This window comes from Taudactylus pleione, unplaced genomic scaffold, assembly GCF_031769625.1.
Source record: "Taudactylus pleione unplaced genomic scaffold, aTauple2 ptg000540l, whole genome shotgun sequence".
Lineage (NCBI taxonomy): Eukaryota > Metazoa > Chordata > Amphibia > Anura > Myobatrachidae > Taudactylus > Taudactylus pleione.
Window position 1 is genome coordinate 835540 of NW_028284942.1, and position 24280 is coordinate 859819.

Genomic DNA, 24280 nt, shown 5'->3' on the forward strand with positions numbered 1-24280 from the left:
CTTTTGGATCCCAGACTGGATACTCCTAACAATGGATGCCAGTCTCCGGGGATGGGGCGCAGTGACCGGTCCACACTCCTTTCAGGGCCAGTGGACAATGGTAAAAGCATCCCTGCCCATCAACATATTGGAACTTCAGCCTATGTACAGGGCCCTCATGCTGGCATAGTACATTCTTCAAGTAAAACAACCATCAAGGAGGCACTCAGTCGGGCAGCAATGTCAGAAGTGTGTCACGCATTCTGACGTGGGCAGAATCTCATCTCAGCCCATTTCGGCAGTGTTCATTACGGGAGTTCTCAATTGGGAAGTGGACTTCCTCAGCCGTCATGACGTGCATCCAGGGGAATGATCTCTTCACCAAGAGGTGTTTCAACTCTTAGTGGACAAATGGGGTCTCCCAGAGGTGGATCTCATGGCCTCCCGACACAATCACAAGTTACCATTGTACAGGTCCAGAATAAGAGATGCCGAAGCAAGCCTGGTAGATGCTGGTAAATTCCTCCAGTCTCCCTGCTTCCTCTGGTCCTTCGGAAATTCAAGTAAGACGAAGGGACGGTCCTGCCATTGGCTCCAGCTTGGCCCAGACATCATTGGTACTCAGATCTTCGGAGTCTCTCCATTGACACTTCATTCCTGCTGCCTCAATGTCCGGACCTGTTGTCTCAGGGTCCTTGCCTTTACCTGGACATGTATTGTCTGTCTTTGATGGCGTGGCTCTTGAGACATCCCTCCTAAGGTCCAAGGGATTCTCTAGCTCGGTCATCAACATGATGTTTAGAGCACGTAAACCTGCCTCCGCCAGGATCTACCACAGGATGTGGCACACATATTTGCAGTGGTGTTGTACAAGAGTTTATGACCCTCAGGTGTTTCGAATTTCCAGAATATTGTCATTCCTTCAAGCTGACCTTGGCCTACAACTGGCCTCATTGCATGTTTCTGGATCCGCTTCCGGATATCTACACCTTCCTCCAGGGTGTCCTCTGGATTCAACCACCCTTTGTCCCCCAGGTGGCTCCTTGGGATTTGGCAGTAGTTCTTTGGGCCCTTCAGGGTCCTTCATTTGAACCACTTGATTCAGTGGAACTTAAGTGGTTAACAGCCCAGACTCTCTTTCTTCTGGCTATTGCATCTGCCAGAAGAGTGTCAGAATTAGGAGCGCTCTCCTGTCGGTCTCCTTTTCTGATATTTCACCAGTACAGGGCGGTGCTTCGTACTCGCCATGAGTTCCTTCCTAAGGTTGTTTTTAGTTTCCATATTAATCAGGAAATTATAGTACCGGCCTTTCTATCACCAGACCTCTCAGCAGATGAGGCCTCATTGGATGTGGTCCGCACCCTAAGGATTTATGTGGACCGTACCAGTTCTCTTCGGAAATCAGACTCCTTGTTTCTACTCTATGGATTTCACAAGAAAGGATGGCCAGCCAATAAGCAAACATTGGCAAGATGGCTTCGTATGATTATCTGAGAAGTTTACAAGCAAGCAGGACTGACTGTTTCGACTTCTGTTAAGGCTCATTCTACTCGGTCCGTGGGTTCCTCGTGGGCAGCTTGCTGTGGGGCCTTGGCTGTTCAGCTTTGTAAGGCAACCATGTGGTCTTCTGTCCATACCTTTTTAAGGTTCTATGCATTTGATACCTTCGCCTCTCAGGGTGCCTTCTTTGGGCGCTTGATTCTTCTCTCAGCGCAGGAGCGTCCCCAGGACTGCTTTGGGACATCCCCTAGGTCTCCCTATGGACCCTGAAGAAGAAAATGAGAGTTATGGTAAGGACTTTGTTAACTCTATTTCTTTGAAGTCCATAGGGTCGACAGGGCACGTACCCTGACGCACCTGTCTTCATATGGGATGTTTCTGGTCACCGGTTTCCAATCTCCTCTTGTGTGAGAATGTGATTCTTGAGTGTACCAGTCTTCCTTCTCTCTTATCCTCCTCCGGCCTTTGGCTTGTTACCAACTGAGGAGGCTCGGGAACAGGGTGGACCCAAGGCATTCTGGGAGATGAAAGGTTTAACTGCGTGGTGCCCGGTAAAACACTTCCCAACTGGCGGCACTCACATTACATCAGGAGACCAGACCCCATTTACTAACGTTTCAGGGGCAGGTCAATCCTCAATGATGTCACCGGTCAGTGACACGCGCCCCCTGGTATATATATAGTGACATGGTCAGCATAATTCCACATGAAGTAAATGTAGAATATCCAGATCTTCCAGGTTTGGCAGAGCAAAGGCATTAGGAATGTGAAATGTCCAGTTCAGGTATTGCCTCAGAGTCTGGAAAGGCAGCTGATTACAGACACTTGTGTGAGGCTGGTTTAAGAGCTAGAGACACTGGGGAAACTGATCCTGATGGTGAGATAGTCACCCAGGTTATAGGCACGGGAGTGACTAGTGTTAGGGATCCTGGACCTGCGGGTCCTCTGAAGAAATATTCTGTATATTGCTGTTTGGAAACTTTGTGTAACATCTTGCATGTGAAACTGCCATATCCTGTATACCTGCCCGTGGTGAGAAATAAAGCTGCTGATGGATTTCACCCAGTCTATGGGATTCTTGTCACTAATATATATATATATATATATATATATATATATATATATATATATATATATATATATATATAAATTTGGCTAATTAATGAAATACAAAAAGTAGTGAAATAATTAAAATATTTTTTCTTATTTTTTTCCATTTTTATTAATTTTCAGAAAAATACAGAGAAAAACATAAATGGGGAATAACTCAATATAAAACATAAATGGGGAATAACGCAATATAAAACATAAATGGGGAATAACGCAATATAAAACAAATGGGGAAAAAAGAAAAATAAAATTAAATAACTGGAAGAGGAACATACATTGCAAACATATCTTTAGGTCAGAATAGACCATAGATCCATGAATAGAATAGAGAACAACACCATATACAAATTCATAATCGATCACATATGCAGGCTATTTAAGGACTCAGAAATTGACAAAATATTCAGTTGTAATAACATTACTGTGAATTGTGGCCAATAAAGCTTTGGATATATTGCATTTTTTATTTAGTTCAGTTCAGTTACCCAAGGAACGTTTGTGACTCCAATATTCATTCCAACCTAACCAACGAATCGAGGTTGGATACAGAAGATGAATAGGGGACCCCTGCTGTCTTGAATTCATAATGAGCTTATACTTTACTTTCAATAGCCTGTATATTAGGGATAACATTTGATTTCCATTGTTGAACAATTAGCAGTTTAGTTGTAATATGTATGTGCCCCATTATGTAATGGTCATTATTAGTAAGGTTTCCATGATATATATGAAAGATAGCTACTATAGGATCTTTGTTAATAGAGATCTTCAGAACCTGCTCAATAAGTTTGAATACTAGTTTCCATAATGGGAGCAACATGGGGCATGACCAGAACATGTGTGGCAGAGTACCCACTTGACCACAGTGTCACCAGCACAAATTGAAAATCGTTGGCCAAATCATATATAGCTTCTCTGGGGTGAGATACCATCTATGGAGGAGTTTATAGAATTGTTCCACATGTGAGACACCTTTAGAAAGCCCAAAACAGGTGTGAAAGACTGACTGCCAGTCTTCAGTTACTGAGCATGACAAATCTGACTCCCACTTCACTAAGGATGGAAATCTAGAGGGCTTTGGAGAACTAATTATAAGGGTATACCACCAAGTTATGCCTCTCGTAAGAAACTGTAGTAACTCTATCGTGCAAATATTTAGGGACCGTACACATATGATGGGGAGTTTGTGTTGCACTAAACAGCCAATGACATAGTTGCAGAAATTTATAAAAGTCTTTTACTGGTATAGAGAGTTTCTCTCGTATCTGAGCAAAGGAGTTCAAAATGCCGTCTGTGGTGACATCATGTAAAGAAATCACTCCCTTATTTGTCCAGTTATCAAATCTTAATTTCAAAATAAAAGAGGCAATTCCTTTTTAGGGAAAGATTAGTAGAAGGCAGAGTAATGTCATCTAACTTAGAAACCACTTCAAGCCAAGCCTTTCAGGAAGATAAAACTGCTGCTAAGCAACAGGTTCGATGAGGGGTACTGGTCTGAGGTAACCAAAGTAAGTCTGTCAATGGTAATGGGGAAGCTATTTCTCTTTCCAAACTAACCCACGTCTTTGGGTTATCTTGTATGGACCATTCTCCCATTTGACTCAGTAAGCATGCCAATTGGTATGATTGTAAGTTCGGGAACGCTAATCTCCCCTCCATTTTTGGTAAAGACAAAATTCTCCTAGCAACTCTTGGCTTCTTATTTTTCCAAACATATTTAATACATATTGCATGGAACTTATCTAATAAGTATTTTGGAATCAACAGCGGTATTGTTCTAAAAAGGTAAAACAGTTTAGGAAGAAGCATCATTTTCAAGGCAGCTTTACATCCCAATCATGAGACCTCTTGCATCATCCAGTCTGTTAACATTAAAGATAGCGAGCTCAAAAAGGGATGGTAATTACACGTAATTAAATCAGATATTTTCGGGGTGATCTGGATTCCGAGGTCTTTAAGATGTCTAGATTTCCAGACATATGAATAAGAAGCTTTAAGAGTGGTAAGCAAATTGGGTGGGACATTAATCGGGAGAGCTTCAGTTGTGATGTATTCAGCTTGTAGCATGACACATGAGAATAATTCTCTAGTATCACGTGTAAGCATGATAAACTAGAAATGGGGTGTGTAAGAGTCAACAGTACATCATCTGCGTATAAGCAGATCGCATGATGTACTCCCGCAAAGACAGGGCCTTGAATCATTGCTGTAGACCGAATAGTCTCAGCGTTCAATGGCTAGTGTGATTATTAATGGTGACAGTGGGCAACCCTGGCGGGAACCATTAGGTGTGTCAAACCCATCGGAGAGCAAACCATTAGTGAAAACTTTAGCTGAAGGATTGGAATATAGAGCCATTATAGAAGATAAGGCTCTGTTACATAATCCAAAACGTAGCACCGCTGTTAAATACCCCCCATAGAGTCTATCGAAAGCCTTCTCTGCATTCAGGGAAAGCACCAACAATGGTTCACCTGAAACGGAGAAGGCCTCTATCAAGTCGATTACACATTTGGTGTTGTCCGTGGCTTGGTGGCCTAAGATAAAAACCTACTTGGTGTATCAGGGATGGAAGGAGCAGGCTTAGCCTATATGTTATAAGTTTGGCATAGATTTCATAGTCTGAATTTAACAATGCTATCGGTCGATAATTGGTGATTAGAGTAGGGCTCTTCCCTGGTGTGGTAAACGCTACCAGTCTAGCTTCTAGCATCTCTTTGGGTAAAGAGCCACGGTCAGATACTTTATTAAAAAGATTAACTAAAATTGGAGGAAAGTTGGGATACTTGGGGATCATCTTGTAGGTTATAAAGTTTAGAATAGTAATCTGTGAAAGCATTCACTATATCACAGGTTCTCAAACTCGGTCCTTAGGACCCCACACAGTGCATGTTTTCCAGGTCTCACAGAATCAAAAGTGCAATAATTATAATTACCTGTGGATCTTTCAAAAGTGTGTCAGTGAGTAATGAGTACACCTGTGCACCTGCTGGGTGACTTGGAAAACGTGACCTGTGTGGGGTCCTCAGAACCAAGTTTGAGAACCACCGCGCTATATCATTAGGATCAGTGACCTTAGCTCCCCTTGAATTAAAGATCGCCCAAATCTATTCCCTAGCCATTTTGCCTCTTAACGTCTGAGCTAGCATTCTTCCCGCTCTGTCTCCATGAACATAATATCTCTGTTTCAATTTAAATATAGTCCTATGAACTTCCCCCAAAGCCAACACATTCCACTCTTACCTAGCTTTAAGTAGTTCTCGATAGATTTTATCGTTAAGGGGGGAATTTTTATGTCTAGCATCTAGATCAGCTAGTTTTACTTCTGAGTCTGCCTGGGTTTTAATAGCTTCTTCCCTAAGTCTTGCAGCAGATTTGATTGATGTAACTCTCACCACCGCCTTTAGTGTGCACCAATGGTTAAATAATAGGTGTCCTCTGGTTTATTGGTGTCCAAATATGTTGTAAGAGAATTAAGAATATTTTGTCTAGCCTCTGAATTAGTCAACAAATGGTCACCTAGATGCAACGGTCTAGGGGGGGTCTTGCGAGAATCCACATCCCAGTGTAAAACAAGAGCCGAGTGGACTGACCACGCTACTGGTAAAATAGTAGCCTTTCTAATTTGCCATAGGGTCCATTTATCTGACAGTGCTTAGTCTATCCTCGAATAGGAGTGATGTACATGTGGGTAAAATGTATAATCCCTGGCCGTAGGATTCTTCACCCTCCAAACATCATATTCTAATAAAATTCTATTAAACACTTTAGAATGATCCCTGACCTGTTAGGAATGTAATTTACTAGTGGGTGTAGATTTATCTAGTGTCGGGTCTAGCACCATGTTAAAGTCCCCGATCTGTATAACTGGACCCTTGCAGCATTTTTGGAGGATGGAGCAGATTTCCTACAGAATAAAGTTTGTTTAGCATTTGGGGCATATACCGTAGCTTTTGTAACCACTCGATTTTCTAATTTCTCTATATTAAAATAAGGTACCGGCCATTAGGGTCTGTAATTTGTTCATCTAACGTAAATTGACAGGAGGTGATAATAGTATGGCCACTCCAGCTTTTTTTTTGCGGACCATTTGACATATAAGATTGGGGGTAATAAGAATCAAAGAATTTCGGAGGGGCTGAACTAATGAAGTGGGTTTCCTGAACCGCCACTATGTGTGCCTTATGTTTGTGGAAGAAGTCTGGAAAAAAAAATAATTCATATGTCTAATGGAGTAGCTTTATTTTAACTTTTTTGCCGATACCTCTACACACTACCATATTTTTGGCAAAAGCTATTTTTCTCTATATATAGCCAATAACTATTTTTGTATAGCAACCAACATAACTATTACATGATACTTTAGACCAACATTTCTATATATTTTTCAATACCATATATTGATCTGCTCTAATTGGTATATAAATTGTTTTTGTGGCTATAAGCTGATAGTATTTAGCAGACATACCTATTACCTGTACTACTAACCTATACCACAATATATTCAGCGGAACCATCTAGTTGCAGTGACTTATTACCGGTATTGATGGACGGCAATACATATTGTACCATTAGTGGACGCTATCACTATATTTTGGAAAACTGTATATAAATGAATATGTAGTTATATGTTGGATATAAGAAGTAGTGAGTGCTAAAAAGACTACATATTGCTCTATATTAGTAGACTATACTATATAACTCTATGTAAGCAATTACCAGGTATTATATATTGTTTTTTATATACAGAGTTGCCTATTTACTTGAACATGACTGCTGCCTATACTACTGAGTATTATCATACCATACTATTTATTATTCATATCTTTGCTGTATCATCGTTTGATACTTTGTGTTGTACGTTGTTTGTTAAGATCATTTTAACATTGATAATATATTAAAATATAACTTATTATATAAGAGTGCCCCCAGCAAGGATGAGAGTTACTTTTGTTCTTTTGTCTTCTTAACATTATGACATGGGAGAGACCGGACTCCAGACACTACATGTAATGATTTCCTAGCACCTGTGGTAATGTGTGAGGGGTGATACATTGTATATTAGTACACACGATATTAGCAGATCCATTTGTTTGTTGTTTTATTTAATTACATGACATATAAAACAATATAACCAGTAAAGAGAATGGCCATGTGATACCGGTTGGATGCACAATGTATGTTAGGTATATCACTCTATTCATTAATAATCAGAGATTTTGAGATATAAAATGTGTTTAATGATACTTCACTTAAGGTGCCCACACACATACCGACTTGCTCCCAATCAGCCGATGTACACGATTTCCCCTGAACTCTCCCCAGGCAGTCGCGGTCACGATTTGGAGTTAAAAATTTCCAATCTGACTTAAGATCTATCTTGCAGCCAATGCATTGTATCCCATATTGACTAATCTGCCTACAGCAAGGCAGATCTGAAGATGCGAGGTACAACGAGCGGGGACGAGCATCGGCATCGTGATCAAGAGTAGAAACTCACGATTTGGCCATTTTTTACATGATCTGTCGTTACGATTCGTCGAAATCGGCCAAATTGGATGAAAAGTCGGTATGTGTGTGGGCACCTTTAGTTACTTAGCACATGACCAACATTCAGTCCCTGGAATCCCAGCACTGGGAAGTAGATGCTCATCTGGAACTTTGTACATGGAAAACCAGAGCAATAAATACACACAATATCACAATGTACCAGGTATAATATTGTGCAGTATGTACTATTATATTTATATTTTCAAAAAATACCTTTATAGTCTCATCCTCTAAGCTCAGGAAAGAGAAGTAAAGAGAGAAAAGTGTAATTACATACACAGAAATATACACATAGTGGGGACACCACCCGGAGCACCATTATATTATTTATTTTATTACCAGTTATTTATATAGCGCACCCATATTACACAGCGCTTCACAGAGAGTATCTGCCCATTCACCTCATTCCCTGCCCCAGGGGAGCTTACACTCTGTATTCCCTGCTACATGGACACTACCGTAAATGTTTAACCGGAGCAACCGGAGGAAACCCACACAAGCACAGGGAGAATATACAAACTCCACACAGTTAGGGCTGTGGTGGGTATCAAACCCACAACCTCAGTGCTGTGAGGCAGTAAAGCTAACCATTACACCAACCGTGCTGCCCACAGGAGTCATTACTCACTTGCTGTGTCCTGATGGTGTGTGACAGCGATTTATATCTATCTCTAGCAAATCATTCTCTGATATAACTAAGGGCCTGACTCAGACCCGGTCGCTATCTGCATACGCTCGCTAGATCCGTATGCAAATTTTTCAAAGTGACCTCACGGGAAGCGATCGTTCGCCAAGGCATAAGCACGCCCACCATGTCTTAGCGAGCGGCCACTTTGTGTAATGCGCACGCCCAATCGCACAGGCAGAGCCACCCACCAGCAACACATCATCTCCAGGAAGTATATTAAAACATTGGTACATTGAGCACCATCGGATGTGAACGCAGTGCTTGAGGTAGCTTTACCCTACCGCAAGCATTGCGAGGAAATCAGTGAAAAAAATTACAAGTGACGTGTACTATGACGCTGCCTGTTAATTATGTATGCCTCTAAAACGGCATTGAAACACCCGGGCACGCCTGCGTTCGCATCTCCATCCCCCCATTATTAGTGTCGGGTCCCTGTTACCACCCACAAATGGCCTCTCCAGTCACTCATTACCCTGGGCTGCCTTTGCTGGGCGAGCGAGCGATATGCGATCGCAGCGAGTAGTTTGCGCACGAGCAGAATGAAGCGTGCGCATGCACGTACGCAGAATATCGGGCCGCTTGCGAGCACACGCATAGAGCGAACGGGTCTGAATCAGGCCCTAAGTGTTTATATCCTCCCATTGCTCTGCCTCCCTGCAGCATGTAATAGGTATTACACAGAGGGGAGGAGGTGGGTGGCAGGAACCTCTTATTAGATGATAGCACTCTGCTACCACCTTAGTGCCCACTGTTCCTTGTGTCTTCCTTACACAATATTATACCATTCAGGTGATCCAATTCCAAATACTGCTATACACACTGCAGGGTAACTCTCCATACATATACCGCTATACACGCTGCAGGGTAACTCTCCATACATATACTGCTATACACACTGCAGGGTATCTCTCCATACATATACTGCTATACACACTGCAGGGTAACTCTCCATACATATACCGCTATACACACTGCAGGGTAACTATCCATACATATACTGCTATACACACTGCAGGGTATCTCTCCATACATATAACGCTACACACGCTGCAGGGTAACTCTCCCTACATATACCGCTATACACGCTGCAGGGTAACTCTCCATACATATACCGCTATACACACTGCAGGGTAACTCTTCATACATATACTGCAATACACACTGCAGGGTAACTCTCCATACAAAATAGCTAAAGTATAGCAACAATACGATGAGGACAGTAATACAGGTTGAGCATCTCATATCCAAAATGCTGGGACCAGGGGTATTTTGGATATCGGATTTTTCCGTATTTTGGAATAATTGCATATCATCATGAAATATCTTGGGAATGGGACCCAAATCTAAACGCAGAATACATTTATGTGTTATATACACCTTATACACACAGCCTGCAGGTAATTTTATATTTTAAATAATTTTGTGGCTCAAAGTTTGTGTACATACATGTAATTTATAATTCATATACACCTGATACACAAAGCCTGAAGGTAAATTTATACATTTTTAATCATGTTGTGCCTTAAACATGGCGTGACTTCTCTGATGTCTAACAAGATCTGATTTTCCTGTAAAACATTTCCCACACTCAGAGCAGGGAAATGGTTTCTCACCTGTGTGATTTCTCTGATGTAAAACAAGAATTGATTTCCTTGAAAAACATTTCCCACACTCAGAACATGGAAATGGTTTCTCACCTGTGTGACGTCTCTTATTAATACAAGAACTGATTTGTGTGTGAAACATTTCCCACACTCAGAGCATAAATATGGTTTCTCACCTGTGTGACTTCTCCGATGTCTGACAAGATTTGATTTCCGTGTAAAACATTTCCCACACTCAGAACATGCAAATGGCCTCTCACCTGTGTGACTTCTCAAATGTCTAACAAGCTGTGATTTGTGTGTAAAACATATCTCACACTCAGAACATGGATGTGGTTTCTCACCTGTGTGATTTCTCTGAAATATAACAAGAGATGATTTCTATTTAAAACATTTCCCACACTCAGAGCAGGGAAATGGTTTCTCACCTGTGTGACTTCTCTGATGTATAACAAGAGATGATTTCCATGTAAAACATTTCCCACACTCAGTGCAGGGAAATGGTTTCTCACCTGTGTGACTTCTTAGATGTCTAACAAGCTGTGATTTTTTTGTAAAACATTTCCCACACTCAAAGCATGGAAATGGATTCTCACCTGCCTTAGCTGGCTGATGGGGAATGAGTTTCGTATTCTGTGTAAAACATTTAGCTTCTATAGAAGAGGGAAAAATTTTATCTACTCTACGAGCTGTAATAGAGGTACCAGGAGACCATTCCTCATTATAAGCAGGATTAGGTGATACATCTGCACTGTGAGGTACTGGATGTATAATTGGGGTAATGGGGTTTTCTCCTGGAGAATTTTCTTTGTTGTCATTATCTTCTATTTCACAGTCTGGAGATAAAATTAGATTTTCCTTCAAGATATTCCTGCTGTTACATCCATCTGCTGGGAACAAAATAAATATATGAATGATGTCCTATAAATATCATTTTCCAATGAAGACTTATCAAAAGGACCTAAAATTACCATCAAATGGATAAACTCATGATGCTCCAAGATACAATGTAAAACTCATCACCTGATATTTTACGCTCCGTTATGAACATAGCAGGGATTACAGCTTTATTATAATCATTTGTGCTGGAATTTAATCTGCAACATGAAAGCAATGTGTGGTTATAATACAGCTATAACGTGTGATGTAATATATTAGGCTGGTGTTTGCATAAAATTAAAGCTGAAGCATGAAGAAAACACTGCTGCCTCCAGGCTTAACTGTGTCAATGCAGAGGATTTCCTTGTATATGTAATATTTATGTAACTTACAGGCACAAAGCAGCGGGTGCTGGGTTTAGATATGATCATCAGTATGTACTACGTATATGTAGCCATAGCTTGTTCTCCTCATAGTAATTACTTACCTCTTCACCCAAGCATTTCACTAATGTCCCTTGTTTAAGTGTATTTTGTACTGTAAAGGCAAATGTAAAGCACTTTGAGTCCTTTAGGAGAAAAGCGCTATATAAATAAAATTACTATTATTATAGCCATAGCTTGTTCTACTCTGAGGAAGGTGAAGATGCTCCGCAGTGTGGACTGTGGAGCCACAAATCAAAATCCAGGCACCGCCGTGCAGCCTTAGGCAGTGTGTCCAGACAGGGAGAGAGGAAAGTGCAGACAGATGCGTGCCGTGTGGGACTGAAGCTGGGGTAGGCCCTGATAATGTAGTTGTGGATGTCCAAGGTACGGAGCCCACAGTGACATGATGTGAGGAGGAGAGCAGGAGTATAATAGGGGCTGATGGCTCCTGATGTATGAGATACACCAGAGAGTGTGGGGAGGAGACTGGTCAGATCTCTGGGCTGGTAACACACAGTGACATGATGTGAGGTAGTAGTATAATAGGGACTGATGACTCCTGACTCCCCCACTTGACAGATATATTTCAATCATTAGTCTGTACTGACAGACGAGGGTGTAGGATACGAGATTGCTGTAGTGACTGACAAAGGAGCATATGTGCCTCTTTTCTGTAATAAGTATTTATTACTCACCTGTGCTATCTGTAGGGATTTCTTCCGCTTTACACTGCTGATCACCCCTCACAAACGTCTCTTCTCCCTCAGTATCTTCTGACTTCATATCAGTTATATAAGTCGCTTCTTCTCCCTCTGTATCTTCTGCCTTCATATCAGTCACATACGTCTCTTCTTCTCCCAATATATCTTCTGCCTTCAGATCAGTCACATATGTCTCTTCTTCTCCCTCTATATCTTCTGCCTTCATATCAGTCACATACGTCTCTTCTTCTCCCTCTGTGGCTTCTGCCTTCATATCAGTCACATATGTCTCTTCTTCCTCTACCATAACAACAGGCAGATTTTCACTCTAAAAATAAAAGCACTTTAATAATGTCCACCTTCATTAATTAAGACTAAACAGTACAATATCAGTGTAAAAGATACACACAGCTTCTCTATAGATCACATAGTGACAGCCACTTTGGTATATTGGTGACGCCCTGAATCCCATCTACCTGATGTTCCTGTGGGGTTCTGTGATTCTCCTCTGTACAATTCTGTGAATACAGAGGACGGGGACATCTCTCTGGGGTATTTCTATTACTGGGTCCATCTGTAGGACACACACAGTGACTGAGTACATTGTATATATGTGATTATCAGATAATGTGTGTATATTGGGGGCCCACATACCTGCTCTCTTTTATACAATAAATGACAGTCTCCTCTTACCCAGTGATGTGAGGGGCCGGTGATTCTTCATCATCAAAACCTTGCACAGACCCCTGTGTTCCTCTGTATACTTCCCCTCCTGCATGGAGACATAGACAGTGACATCCCGACACCTTTATAGGAACCTGACACACGTAATGATACAGTAATCACCCAGACACATCCCCTGGTGTTACTGTATAATGTCCCATTCCCAGCAGTCACCTCTCCAGTCATCACCCAGACACATCCCCTGGTGTTACTGTATAATGTCCCATTCCCAGCAGTCACCTCTCCAGTCATCACCCAGACACATCCCCTGGTGTTACTGTATAATGTCCCATTCCCAGCAGTCACCTCTCCAGTCATCACCCAGACACATCCCCTGGTGTTACTGTATAATGTCCCATTCCCAGCAGTCACCTCTCCAGTCATCACCCAGACACATCCCCTGGTGTTACTGTATAATGTCTCATTCCCAGCAGTCACTTCTACAGTCAGCAGCTGAATGATCCTATTGGTGAGTTCCAGGATCTTCTGGTCATTGTGTCTCTCATGTATACAGTGAGTGAGGTGGAGGCACCGTTATGGGGCTCTGGGTCCTGCTCAATCCTCCTGACACACGCAGACGGCTGCTGGATGTCTCATACTCAACGAATGTCTTCTTCACTACTGTATAATCCTGTGTATTGGGGGAGACATCAATAAAAGGTTATACTAAACTCCATATACTGTATGGGGCTAAATCTAATATATTCTGATCTTCAGCCACTGTGTGGATTTATGAGAGTCTCCCTAAATTTTTAAAGTGGTCTCCCCAAATCACTTTAAAGACTAAACTAGCTCCCTGCTGCTCGGTTACAGCTGACTGAGATACTGATACAATATCTGAGAAAAAAATAAATTACATATAGATATTACTATACATATGTGATGTAATTATGACACTCTAATGCTTCCCTCACCTCCCCAGTCATGTCCCTGTATTATTACTATAGATAACAGTGATGTCACAGTGACACTCCCAGATCCCTCTCACCTCCCCAGTCATGTCCCTGTATTATTACTATAGATATAAGTGATGTCACTGTAAAACTCTCAGATCCTCTCACCTCCCCAGTCAGCAGGTAGATGATCTCCAGGGTGAGATTTAGAATCCTCTCAGTCATGTGACTCCTGTCTGTGTCCATCCTCAGTGATCAGTGATTTATACAGGACACGTCTCACCGTCACGTGACTTCTAGTAAAGATTCACTGGATCAGGACATGGCTAGAAATAAATGTAATATTTATAATAAATGTCATGTAACATTCAAACAAGAAACACTGATTAACTATTAAGCCATCCCGAGCCATATCACACACCTGATACACACTGATCATCACTATACACAGATCACACTGATATCACACAGCTGATACACATAGGTCACAATGATATTACACACCTGATACACACTGATCACTATACACAGGTCACACTGATATCACACACCTGATACACACTAATCATCACTATACACTGGTCACACTGATATCAAACACATGATACACACTGATCCCTATACACAGGTCACACTGATATCACACACCTGATACACACTGATCATCACTATACACTGGTCACACTGATATCAAACACATGATACACACTGATCCCTATACACAGGTCACACTGATATCACACACCTGATACACACTGATCATCACTATACACTGGTCACATTAATATCACACATACCTGATACACACTGATCCCTATACACAGGTCACACTGATATCACACAGATGATACACACTGATCCCTATACACAGGTTACACTGATATCAAACAGATGATACACACTGATCCCTATACACAGGTCACACATCTGATAACCAGTGATTACTACACACAGTATAATATACATAAGACCATATAAGATATTTCCCCAGGCTAGATCCCTCACAGCCCACCCACCTTTTCCTCCTCATTCCACCCTCAGGTCATTCTCCCCAGTAACCTAGGATAAAGTCTCTGCCCCATCATCTTACCCTTCTTCTCTGCTCCCCCTCCCCAATATACACCCTCCGATAGCGCACCACATCTCCCAGCCCAGCCTCTCTCCCCATTATTGCTCTATTATTCTGTCTCCTAATATCTGGGCGACTTGTGTACAATCACCCATCTTATTTTCTCTGCTCCCACATCTGTAATAATTACTGCGTGTCAGCAGTGTTATACAGTCTGTGACTCCGCAGCTGTAGTGGGACCATAAGTCCCAGCATGCCTGGTCATGCTGGAAACCACAGTTAGCCTACCAGGATGTACGTTACATGTGTGACAATCCTGCCGGCCATGTGTATGTAGCATAGGGGAGAGGATGAAGCATTTCTTGCAGGATAATCACTTACACACTGAAGATCTAACAGTGTATCCCATCTCTGATCCCCAGGGATCCCTAACAGAGCATGTTTTCTATATCTCCTTGCTAAAGCACAGGTGCCTTTATTACTGACTGACACATTCTAAACGATCCACAGGTGGTGCTAATTATAGTGTTCACTCTACCTTCGGCGGCAGGCAGGGCCCGAAAAGGGGGCGTGGCCATTGCAAAGGGGGCGTATCTATAAGACACATCCCCTTTTCGTCACTCTTGGGGGCGTGCCTGGCACTTACGGACACGCCGAGCAGCCCCCGAGCGCTGCCGAAAGGGGGAATAGATGCCGGGCGCATGCGCCCGGAGTCTATTCTCCGGCGGTGACCAGATCACTGCACATTTCCCCACCCGCAGGACACTGCGACCCGCGGGTGAAGAAGGCACCCGCAGGCTGTGAGGACAGGGTGCTTTTTGCCCTCCTTCCAGAGGGTAGAGTGCTTTTTGCCCTCCAGAAGGGCAGGGCGCCACGCCCCGCTAAAACAGCCTAGCAGGACAGCTATAATTATCTCACTGGGGATTCTATGAAGAGACCTGGAAAACATGCACTGTCATGGTTCCCTGAGGACTGGCACTGGGAAACGCTGGTCCCCTACACACAGGATAGTAAGAGAGAAAGTGCAGGGAGCAGAGGGGGCTCCAAACAGGTTGGTGATAATTAGAGGAATGAAAAGAAAGCTAAGAAAGCCTCAGACAGGTGAGGACTCAGAAGGGCCTATTACAGTGGACGTCTGTGCATCTTAAACATCACCAGGTGTACACTATGGTGTCTCTCTGTGTATTCTGTCACTTCCACACTAATAACCACCTACTGAGGGTACTGACCGCCAGCTACTGCTGATACGTTCTGTATGGGGGGGTCTGAGGGGGTCATTCAGACCCGGTCGTTAGCGCCGATGCGCTCGGACCGGGTCAGCGGCCCCCCACAGAGCATGCGCACGACCCGCTACGACCAACAGCGCCGGTCGTAGCGGGTCTCGATCCAAAGGGGGCGAGCTGTCGATGTTGATTGACAGCTCGCCCCATTTGGAAGGCGGGCCGGGGGGTGGGGGGTGGCAGCCCAAACGGGGTTTGGGGACGGCCCCACTGACATCACTAGTGATGTCAGTGGAGAGCTTCCGGCTCAGACAGAGCCAGAAGCTCTCCGGGGCTTACGACAAGGGAGACCCCCGATGGTCGCGATGGTCTTGACCATTGCGACCATCACCTTAGGCGGTCGTAAGGCTGTGGGTGTTAACCCACAGCCTTACCACCGCAAAGGAGGACGTCTTGAAAATTTAAGAGGTCCTCCCCTCATTCAGACCGACCTGCACGCTCTGTGCGACCGGCTCTGAATGAGGTCCTGAGTGCTCCGGACACCTCCCTTTCTCTATAGTCCGTTACCCACCGAGCAGTGACAGCTCCAGCTGTATTATAGTAACACCAGGGTCTGCTCCACCTGTATTATATGCAACACTAATAACCACGTACTAAGGGTACTGACCGCCAGCTACAGCTGATACGTTCTGTATGGGGGGTCTGAGTGCACCGGACACCTCCCTTTCTCTATAGTCCGTTACCCACCGAGCAGTGACTGCTCCACCTGTATTATATGTAACACCAGGGTCTGCTCTACCTGTATTATATGTAACACCAGGGTCTGCTCCACCTGTTATATGTAACAGTAATAACCACCTACTGAGAGTACTGACCGCCAGCTACAGCTGATACGTTCTGTATGGGGGTTCTGAGTGCTCCGGACACCTCCCTTTCTCTATAGTCTGTTACCCACCGAGCAGCGACTGCTCCACCTGTATTATATGTAACACCAGGGTCTGCTACACCTGTATTATATGCAACACTAATAACCACCTACTGAGGGTAGTAACCGCCAGCTACAGCTGCTACGTTCTGTATGGGGGGTCTGAGTGCACCGGACACCTCCCTATCTCTATAGTCTGTTACCCACCGAGCAGTGACTGCTCCAGCTGTATTATATGTAACACCAGGGTCTGCTCTACCTGTATTATATGTAACACCAGGGTCTGCTCCTCCTGTATTATATGTACCACTAGGGTCTGTTACATCTGTATTATATGTAACAGTGGGGTCTGCTCCACCTGTATTTTATGTAACACTAGAGTCTGCACCACCTGCATTATACCAACACTGTTGTCTGTTTCACCTGTATGATGGCAACGCACACCAGAGACTGCTCCAAATCTATAATACTAACAGGGTCTGCTCCACCTGTATGACGATAATGCAGCACTAGATTGCTTCACCTGTACTGTATGTAACAATGGAATCTGTTCCACTTAGATACTGCTGCACCACAGTATGATCCACCAGTGTTATTGTAACAAGAGGGTTTGCGCCAGTATTACCCTCAACATTGGAAGGTGATCTAACTAAATGACAAATAACACGTGATTTTGCAGCACCAGAGACTGCGCCACCTGTAAACATAGTAAATACCATTACCTGCTGCCAGACACCGCAATGGCCGCTCTCTACCTCTTCCTGCTCCGACTGTCACCCGGTAGTTACTAAAGAATCACCCATCAAGCTTACCACGCCCCGCCCATCTCTTCTCCTTGTAGCTATGGCCCCTGTCTGCCCCGCCCCTATTATCATAGTGACCGCCCTCCTCTCATTCCCATCAGTGCGGTGATTGGCAGCAGCGAGTAGCCAATCAGGCGGCACACAGTAGGAAGGACGTCCTGTAACTTAGCAGCGACTTGCACCTGCCGCTCACAGCTTCATCACTAGAGTAACAAGTGTATAGTCTAATGGTGTCCTCATGTACGGTGACCGGCGGCCATATTCTTATAGTCTCCCAATCACAGAGCAGAGGGGGCGGGGCCATAGGGAGCTTTAGCTGCCATTTTGTCATAGACCGCCGGAGCCAGGTAACGTGTCCTGTATATATTATATTATTATTATATAGGGGAGAGGGGACCGTACAGTGATATATGAGGGGGAATAACACAGCTCCCAGCACACACTGATATGTGATATTATTATATAGGGGAGAGGGGACTGTACAGTGATATATGAGGGGGAATAACACAGCTCCCAGCACACACTGATATGTGGTATTATTATATAGGGGAGAGGGGACCGTACAGTGATATATGAGGGGGAATAACACAGCTCCCAGCACATATTGATATGTGGATTATATAGGGGACCGTACAGGGATATATGAGAGGGATAACACAGCTCCCAGCACACACTGATATGTTATTATTATATAGGGGGAGAGGGGACCATACAGTGATATATGAGGGGGAATTACACAGCTCACAGCACACACTGATATGTGGTATTATTATATAGAGTGAGAGGGGACTGTACAGTGATATATGAGGGGGAGTAACACAGCTCCCAGCACACACTGATATGTGGTATTATTATATAGAGTGAGAGGGGACTGTACAGTGATATATGAGGGGGAGTAACACAGCTCCCAGCACACACTGATATATGGTATTATTATTATATAGGGAGAGGGGACCGTACAGTGATATATGAGGGGGAATAACACAGCTCCCAGCACACATTGATATGTGGTATTATTATTATATAGGGGGGCGGGGACTGTACAGTGATATATGAGGGGGAATAACACAGCTCCAAGCACACACTGATATGTGGTATTATTATTATATAGGGGGGAGGGGACTGTACAGTGATATATGAGGGGGAACAACACAGCTCCCAGCACACACTGATATGTGATATTATTATATATAGGGGAGAGGGGACTGTACAGCGATATATGAGGCGGAATAACACAGCTCCCAGGACACACTGATATGTGGTATTATTATATAGGGGGGAGAGGACTGTACAGTGATACATGAGGGTTGTTGCTAGATCCAAGTTGGCAGAAGGACCATCATGCTTTCTTAAATGCTCATCCCTTCCATTACATGGTCCCCCTACCCACCAGATTCCCCCTCACACTGCCATCTGCAACACAAGCCCCCGAGCTTCCCCCTCAAACTGCCTTCTGCCCCACATGCCCCCAGTGCCTTCTCTAACCAAAGTCACTTCCAATGCAGCCTGCAGAACCCAGGGACTCTGGACCTTATTCAGAGTCGGTCGCAAGAGCCGATGTGCTCGTAACCGACTCGATGGTTAGTCCTGCGCACGCGCATCGACCGCACTGCGCGTGCACAAGCCCCGGAGCGACAGAGAAACTCTGTCGCTCCGGAGCTCGTTACCAAAGGGGCGGCTGTCGATGTTGATCGACAGCTTGCCCCGTTTGGTAGGCGGGCCGGGGGGGTGGTTTCCAAAACGGAGGCGTTCCTTAACGAAAGTCTACCATTTTGTGGGCGGCTGCAGTGACATCATCAGTGATGTCAGTGGGGAGCTTCCTGCTTCATCAGAGCAGAAAGCTCCCTGGGGCTTACGAGTGCCCAGGCCCAACCTTAGGGCCTGGTTGTAAGTCGCGATGGTGATCACCATCGCGACCATCAGCCTGGTTGGTCGTTAAGCTGTGGGTGGTAACCCACAGCTTAACGATCGACAAGGAGGTGGTCTTTCAGGATGCAAGCGGCCACCCTGTTTCAGTGCGACCGCTTGCAACTAACGACCACCTCTGAATGAGGTCCTCTGTGTGAGGCAGTCACGTGGTTTGATCACATGATCTGATGACATCAGAGGGTAGGAACCAATACCCTGCCAATCACACCCTACTTCCGGGCTGTGCGCACCATAATTCTTTTGGGCTGTGCGTTCCACACACAGGAAATGTGATCCATTGCTGCAGCTTCCAGGTGTCCGTCAAGAGTGAAGCGTGAAGAAGGCGACGTCTCTTGTGTTCTGCAGCACCAGGTAATGGTGCTCTACTCTACAGGGGGAGCAGCCTGTGGAGTCCTACTATACAGAGGGGAGCAGCCTGTGGCGTCCTACTATACAGGGGGTGAGGCCTTTGGTGCCCTATTATACACGGGGAGCAGCCTGTGGCGTCCTATTATAATCTGGTTGCAGCCTGTGGTGCCCTACTATACACAGAGAGCAGACTGCGGTGTCCTACTATGCAGGTCGAGCAGCCTGTGGTGTCCAATTATGCAGGGGGAGTGGCCTGTGGTGTCCCATTATATGGGGGGAGCGGCCTGTGATGCCCCACTATGCGGGGGATCGGCCTGTGGTGCCCCACTATGCAGGGGGAGTGTTCTGTAGTGTCCCACTATGCAGGAGGAGCAGCCTGCGGTGTCCTATTAAGCAGGGTGGAGTGGCCTGTGATGTCCTACTATACAGGGTGAGCTGCCTGTGGTGTCCCATTATACAAGGGAGTGACCTGTGGTGCCCCACTATACATGGGGAGTAGCCTGTGGTGCCCCACTGTATAGGGGGATCGGCCTGTGGTGCCCCACTGTACAGGGGGATCGGCTTGTGGTGCCCCACTATACAGGGGGAGCAGCCTGTGGTGCCCCACTACAGAGGGGGAGCAGCCTGTGGTGCAATACTGTACAGTGGGAGCAACCTGTGGTTTCCTGTTAGTACTATTATGTTGCAGGTGGGGAGATTGACTGGGGCGGTACACCTTTCAAACCGTAACGCAGGTGTCCTAAAGCAAGCTCAGGGTGGACAGAAACCTCCCGTGGAGCAGGACGCAGAGTCACAGAGGGGAGACATTACTATGTCTGGCAGCAGCTTTTAATTATATGTATTATTGTGCTACAGGAGGAGCAGACTGAGGTACCACTTTATCATGCTGTCTTGGTATATTAATAACAGTGGTGGAAGTTACAGTGCCCTGTTATAGCACAGGTGGCATTCACCCCAAGTTTATTTGGAATTGGAAAATGTGATTTGAAGTGTTGGGCATTATATTCGGATTACACTATGGTTGTTCTTGTTGTTTCAAACTTCCCTTTGAGGCTTTGATCCGCATTGGCTCTTGTGCACTGCATACCAGTCATCTATACAAGAAAGGACAAAAGCCCCCTCTAATTTGGGAGGAGACGGACGACTGAATCCTACATGTAAGTAGGAGTAAGAAATCTGTACCATATATATTGAATTTGTCCACCAACGGTATATTCTCCTGCTTTATTTTGAGGGATTACCAGATTAAAGACTTTACTGGAAGAATGAAAAATTAGTTTATAAAGACTGCCATTCGAAGTTCATTCATATATATCTCAGAAAAAGGAGCACTTGATTTATTGTATTGTTTTCATTTGTGCATGACATTGTGGTGGGGACCACATTATTTTTGAGTAGCCCTTTTATTTTGTGTGCGCAGGATTTATATCTACATTGGTCACACAAGTAACATACATCTGAGGTGTGGTCATTTGTCATTTCATCATTTGTGCAGAGTGACTGATAGGATTCTGTATTGTGTAACCCTTTGTGTGTCCCCTGGGCTGCCTGCTGTCCTATCCCTGTGTTATTAACCTCTTCTGTTCCCTTCCCCCTCCCCTGTGTTACTGACACCTCTGTACAGCTGTTACACCCCCTGTTGTGTGCTGTGTATTCCTACGTTACTTCCCCTCTCCCCATATCTGCACCCCTTCTGCTCTCCTGTGTACTCTCCCCTCACACCCCTGTTATCTGTATGACCTCAGTATAGTCACAGATTCTCTCCGTTTCCAGAATAAATGTAAAACAAAAATAAAAATTCTCAAATCCCTAATTCATGTGTTTGTTCACGTGGAGCAACTTGCATCAAATATATGTTTGGGAGGAATAAGACCCCCGGCCAGGAGAGAAGCATTGGTGTAACCTTATACAGTACAACGTTGTGTGACAGTCTCTGAGGAGCCTTTGACAGACACTGAAAAGCGCTCTATGGCTGGGAGGGAAGGGGAGACTTACTTGTCACTCAGTGTAACGTGTTCTCTGTGATGTCTGTGATATGTATTTTATTTATTCCTAGACAGTCCTGCTGTGAGGAACGAGAGTCTTTATTACATGTCACAAGTTCTGCATTCTCACTGATTCACTGAGGATGGACAAGGACGGGAGTCACAGGACTGAGAGGATCTTACATCTCACCCTGGAGATCATCTACCTGCTGACTGGGGAGGTGAGAGGGCCCGGGGGTGTCACAGTGACATCACTTATATCTATAGTAATAATACAGGGACATGACTGGGGAGGTGAGAGGGCCTGGGGGTGTCACAGTGACATCACTTATATCTATAGTAATAATACAGGGACATGACTGGGGAGGTGAGGGGATCTGGGAGTGTCACAGTGACATCACTTATATCTATAGTAATAATACAGGGACATGACTGGGGAGGTGAGAGGGCCTGGGGGTGTCACAGTGACATCACTTATATCTATAGTAATAATACAGGGACATGACTGGGGAGGTGAGAGGGCCTGGGGGTGTCACAGTGACATCACTTATATCTATAGTAATAATACAGGGACATGACTGGGGAGGTGAGGGGATCTGGGAGTGTCACAGTGACATCACTTATATCTATAGTAATAATACAGGGACATGACTGGGGAGGTGAGAGGGCCTGGGGGTGTCACAGTGACATCACTTATATCTATAGTAATAATACAGGGACATGACTGGGGAGGTGAGGGGATCTGGGAGTGTCACAGTGACATCACTTATATCTATAGTAATAATACAAGGACATGACTGGGGAGGTGAGAGGGCCTGGGGGTGTCACAGTGACATCACTTATATCTCTAATAATACAGGGACATGACTGGGGAGGTGAGAGGGTCTGGGTGTGTCATGTCACAGTGACATCATTTATATCTATAGTAATAATACAGGGACATGACTGGGGAGGTGAGAGGGCCTGGGGGTGTCACAGTGACATCACTTATATCTCTAATAATACAGGGACATGACTGGGGAGGTGAGAGGGTCTGGGTGTGTCATGTCACAGTGACATCATTTATATCTATAGTAATAATACAGGGACATGACTGGGGAGGTGAGAGGGCCTGGGGGTGTCACAGTGACATCATTTATATCTATAGTAATAATACAGGGACATGACTGGGGAGGTGAGGGGATCTGGGAGTGTCACAGTGACATCACTTATATCTATAGTAATAATACAGGGACATGACTGGGGAGGTGAGAGGGCCTGGGGGTGTCACAGTGACATCATTTATATCTATAGTAATAATACAGGGACATGACTAGGGAGGTGAGGGGATCTGGGAGTGTCACAGTGACATCACTGATATCTATAGTAATAATACAGGGACATGACTGGGGAGGTGAGAGGATCTGGGAGTGTCACAGTGACATTACTTATATCTATAGTAATAATACAGAGACATGACTGGGGAGGTGAGGGGATCTGGGAGTGTCACAGTGACATCACTTATATCTATAGTAATAATACAGAGACATGACTAGGGAGGTGAGGGGATCTGGGAGTGTCACAGTGACATCACTGATATCTATAGTAATAATACAGGGACATGACTGGGGAGGTGACATCATTTATATCTATAGCAATAACCAAGCAGCAGGGAGGCAGTCTCAGATATAGTATTAGTCCCACAGTACTCACTAGAGTTGGGAATTATTACATTGCTCGCAGTATGTTTGCTTTTGTCACTGACATAAAGTTGTCGTAGCTGCAGGAGATACTATATACTGTACATTTTCCTGTATATGGCAGATTGTTAAACAAAATGTTTTTATGAAATAGTCTTCTTGTATATTATGCAAAGTGATCACCTATTTAAACAGCTCATTATAGGGGGGAGTTAAATTGCCCTTATAGTGATGTCTCCCCACTACACAGGATTACACAGTAGTAAAGAA

At 44.4% G+C, this 24280-nt stretch overlaps 1 protein-coding gene, 1 long non-coding RNA gene and 1 pseudogene across 3 annotated transcripts in view; 1 reads left to right on the forward strand and 2 right to left on the reverse strand.

Moving 5' to 3' along the window:
- Nucleotides 1-24280, reverse strand: part of LOC148500910 (uncharacterized) — a 542640-nt gene that overhangs the window by 41198 nt on the left and 477162 nt on the right. The window contains 2 exon segments of the mRNA XM_088451185.1: nt 10441-10524; nt 10608-11027. Of these exon segments, the coding sequence (XP_088307311.1) occupies nt 10441-10524; nt 10608-11027 (504 nt within the window).
- The window catches only part of LOC148500912 (uncharacterized), a 229530-nt pseudogene that overhangs the window by 26513 nt on the left and 178737 nt on the right, over nt 1-24280 (forward strand). The gene's annotated exons all lie outside the window — the stretch shown is intronic.
- Nucleotides 12684-18075, reverse strand: LOC148500913 (uncharacterized). Its single transcript, XR_015870106.1, has 5 exons — nt 17989-18075; nt 14221-14378; nt 13692-13790; nt 13130-13208; nt 12684-12764 (listed from the first exon to the last, which is right to left on the reverse strand). It is a non-coding gene; the product is annotated as an uncharacterized LOC148500913 (long non-coding RNA).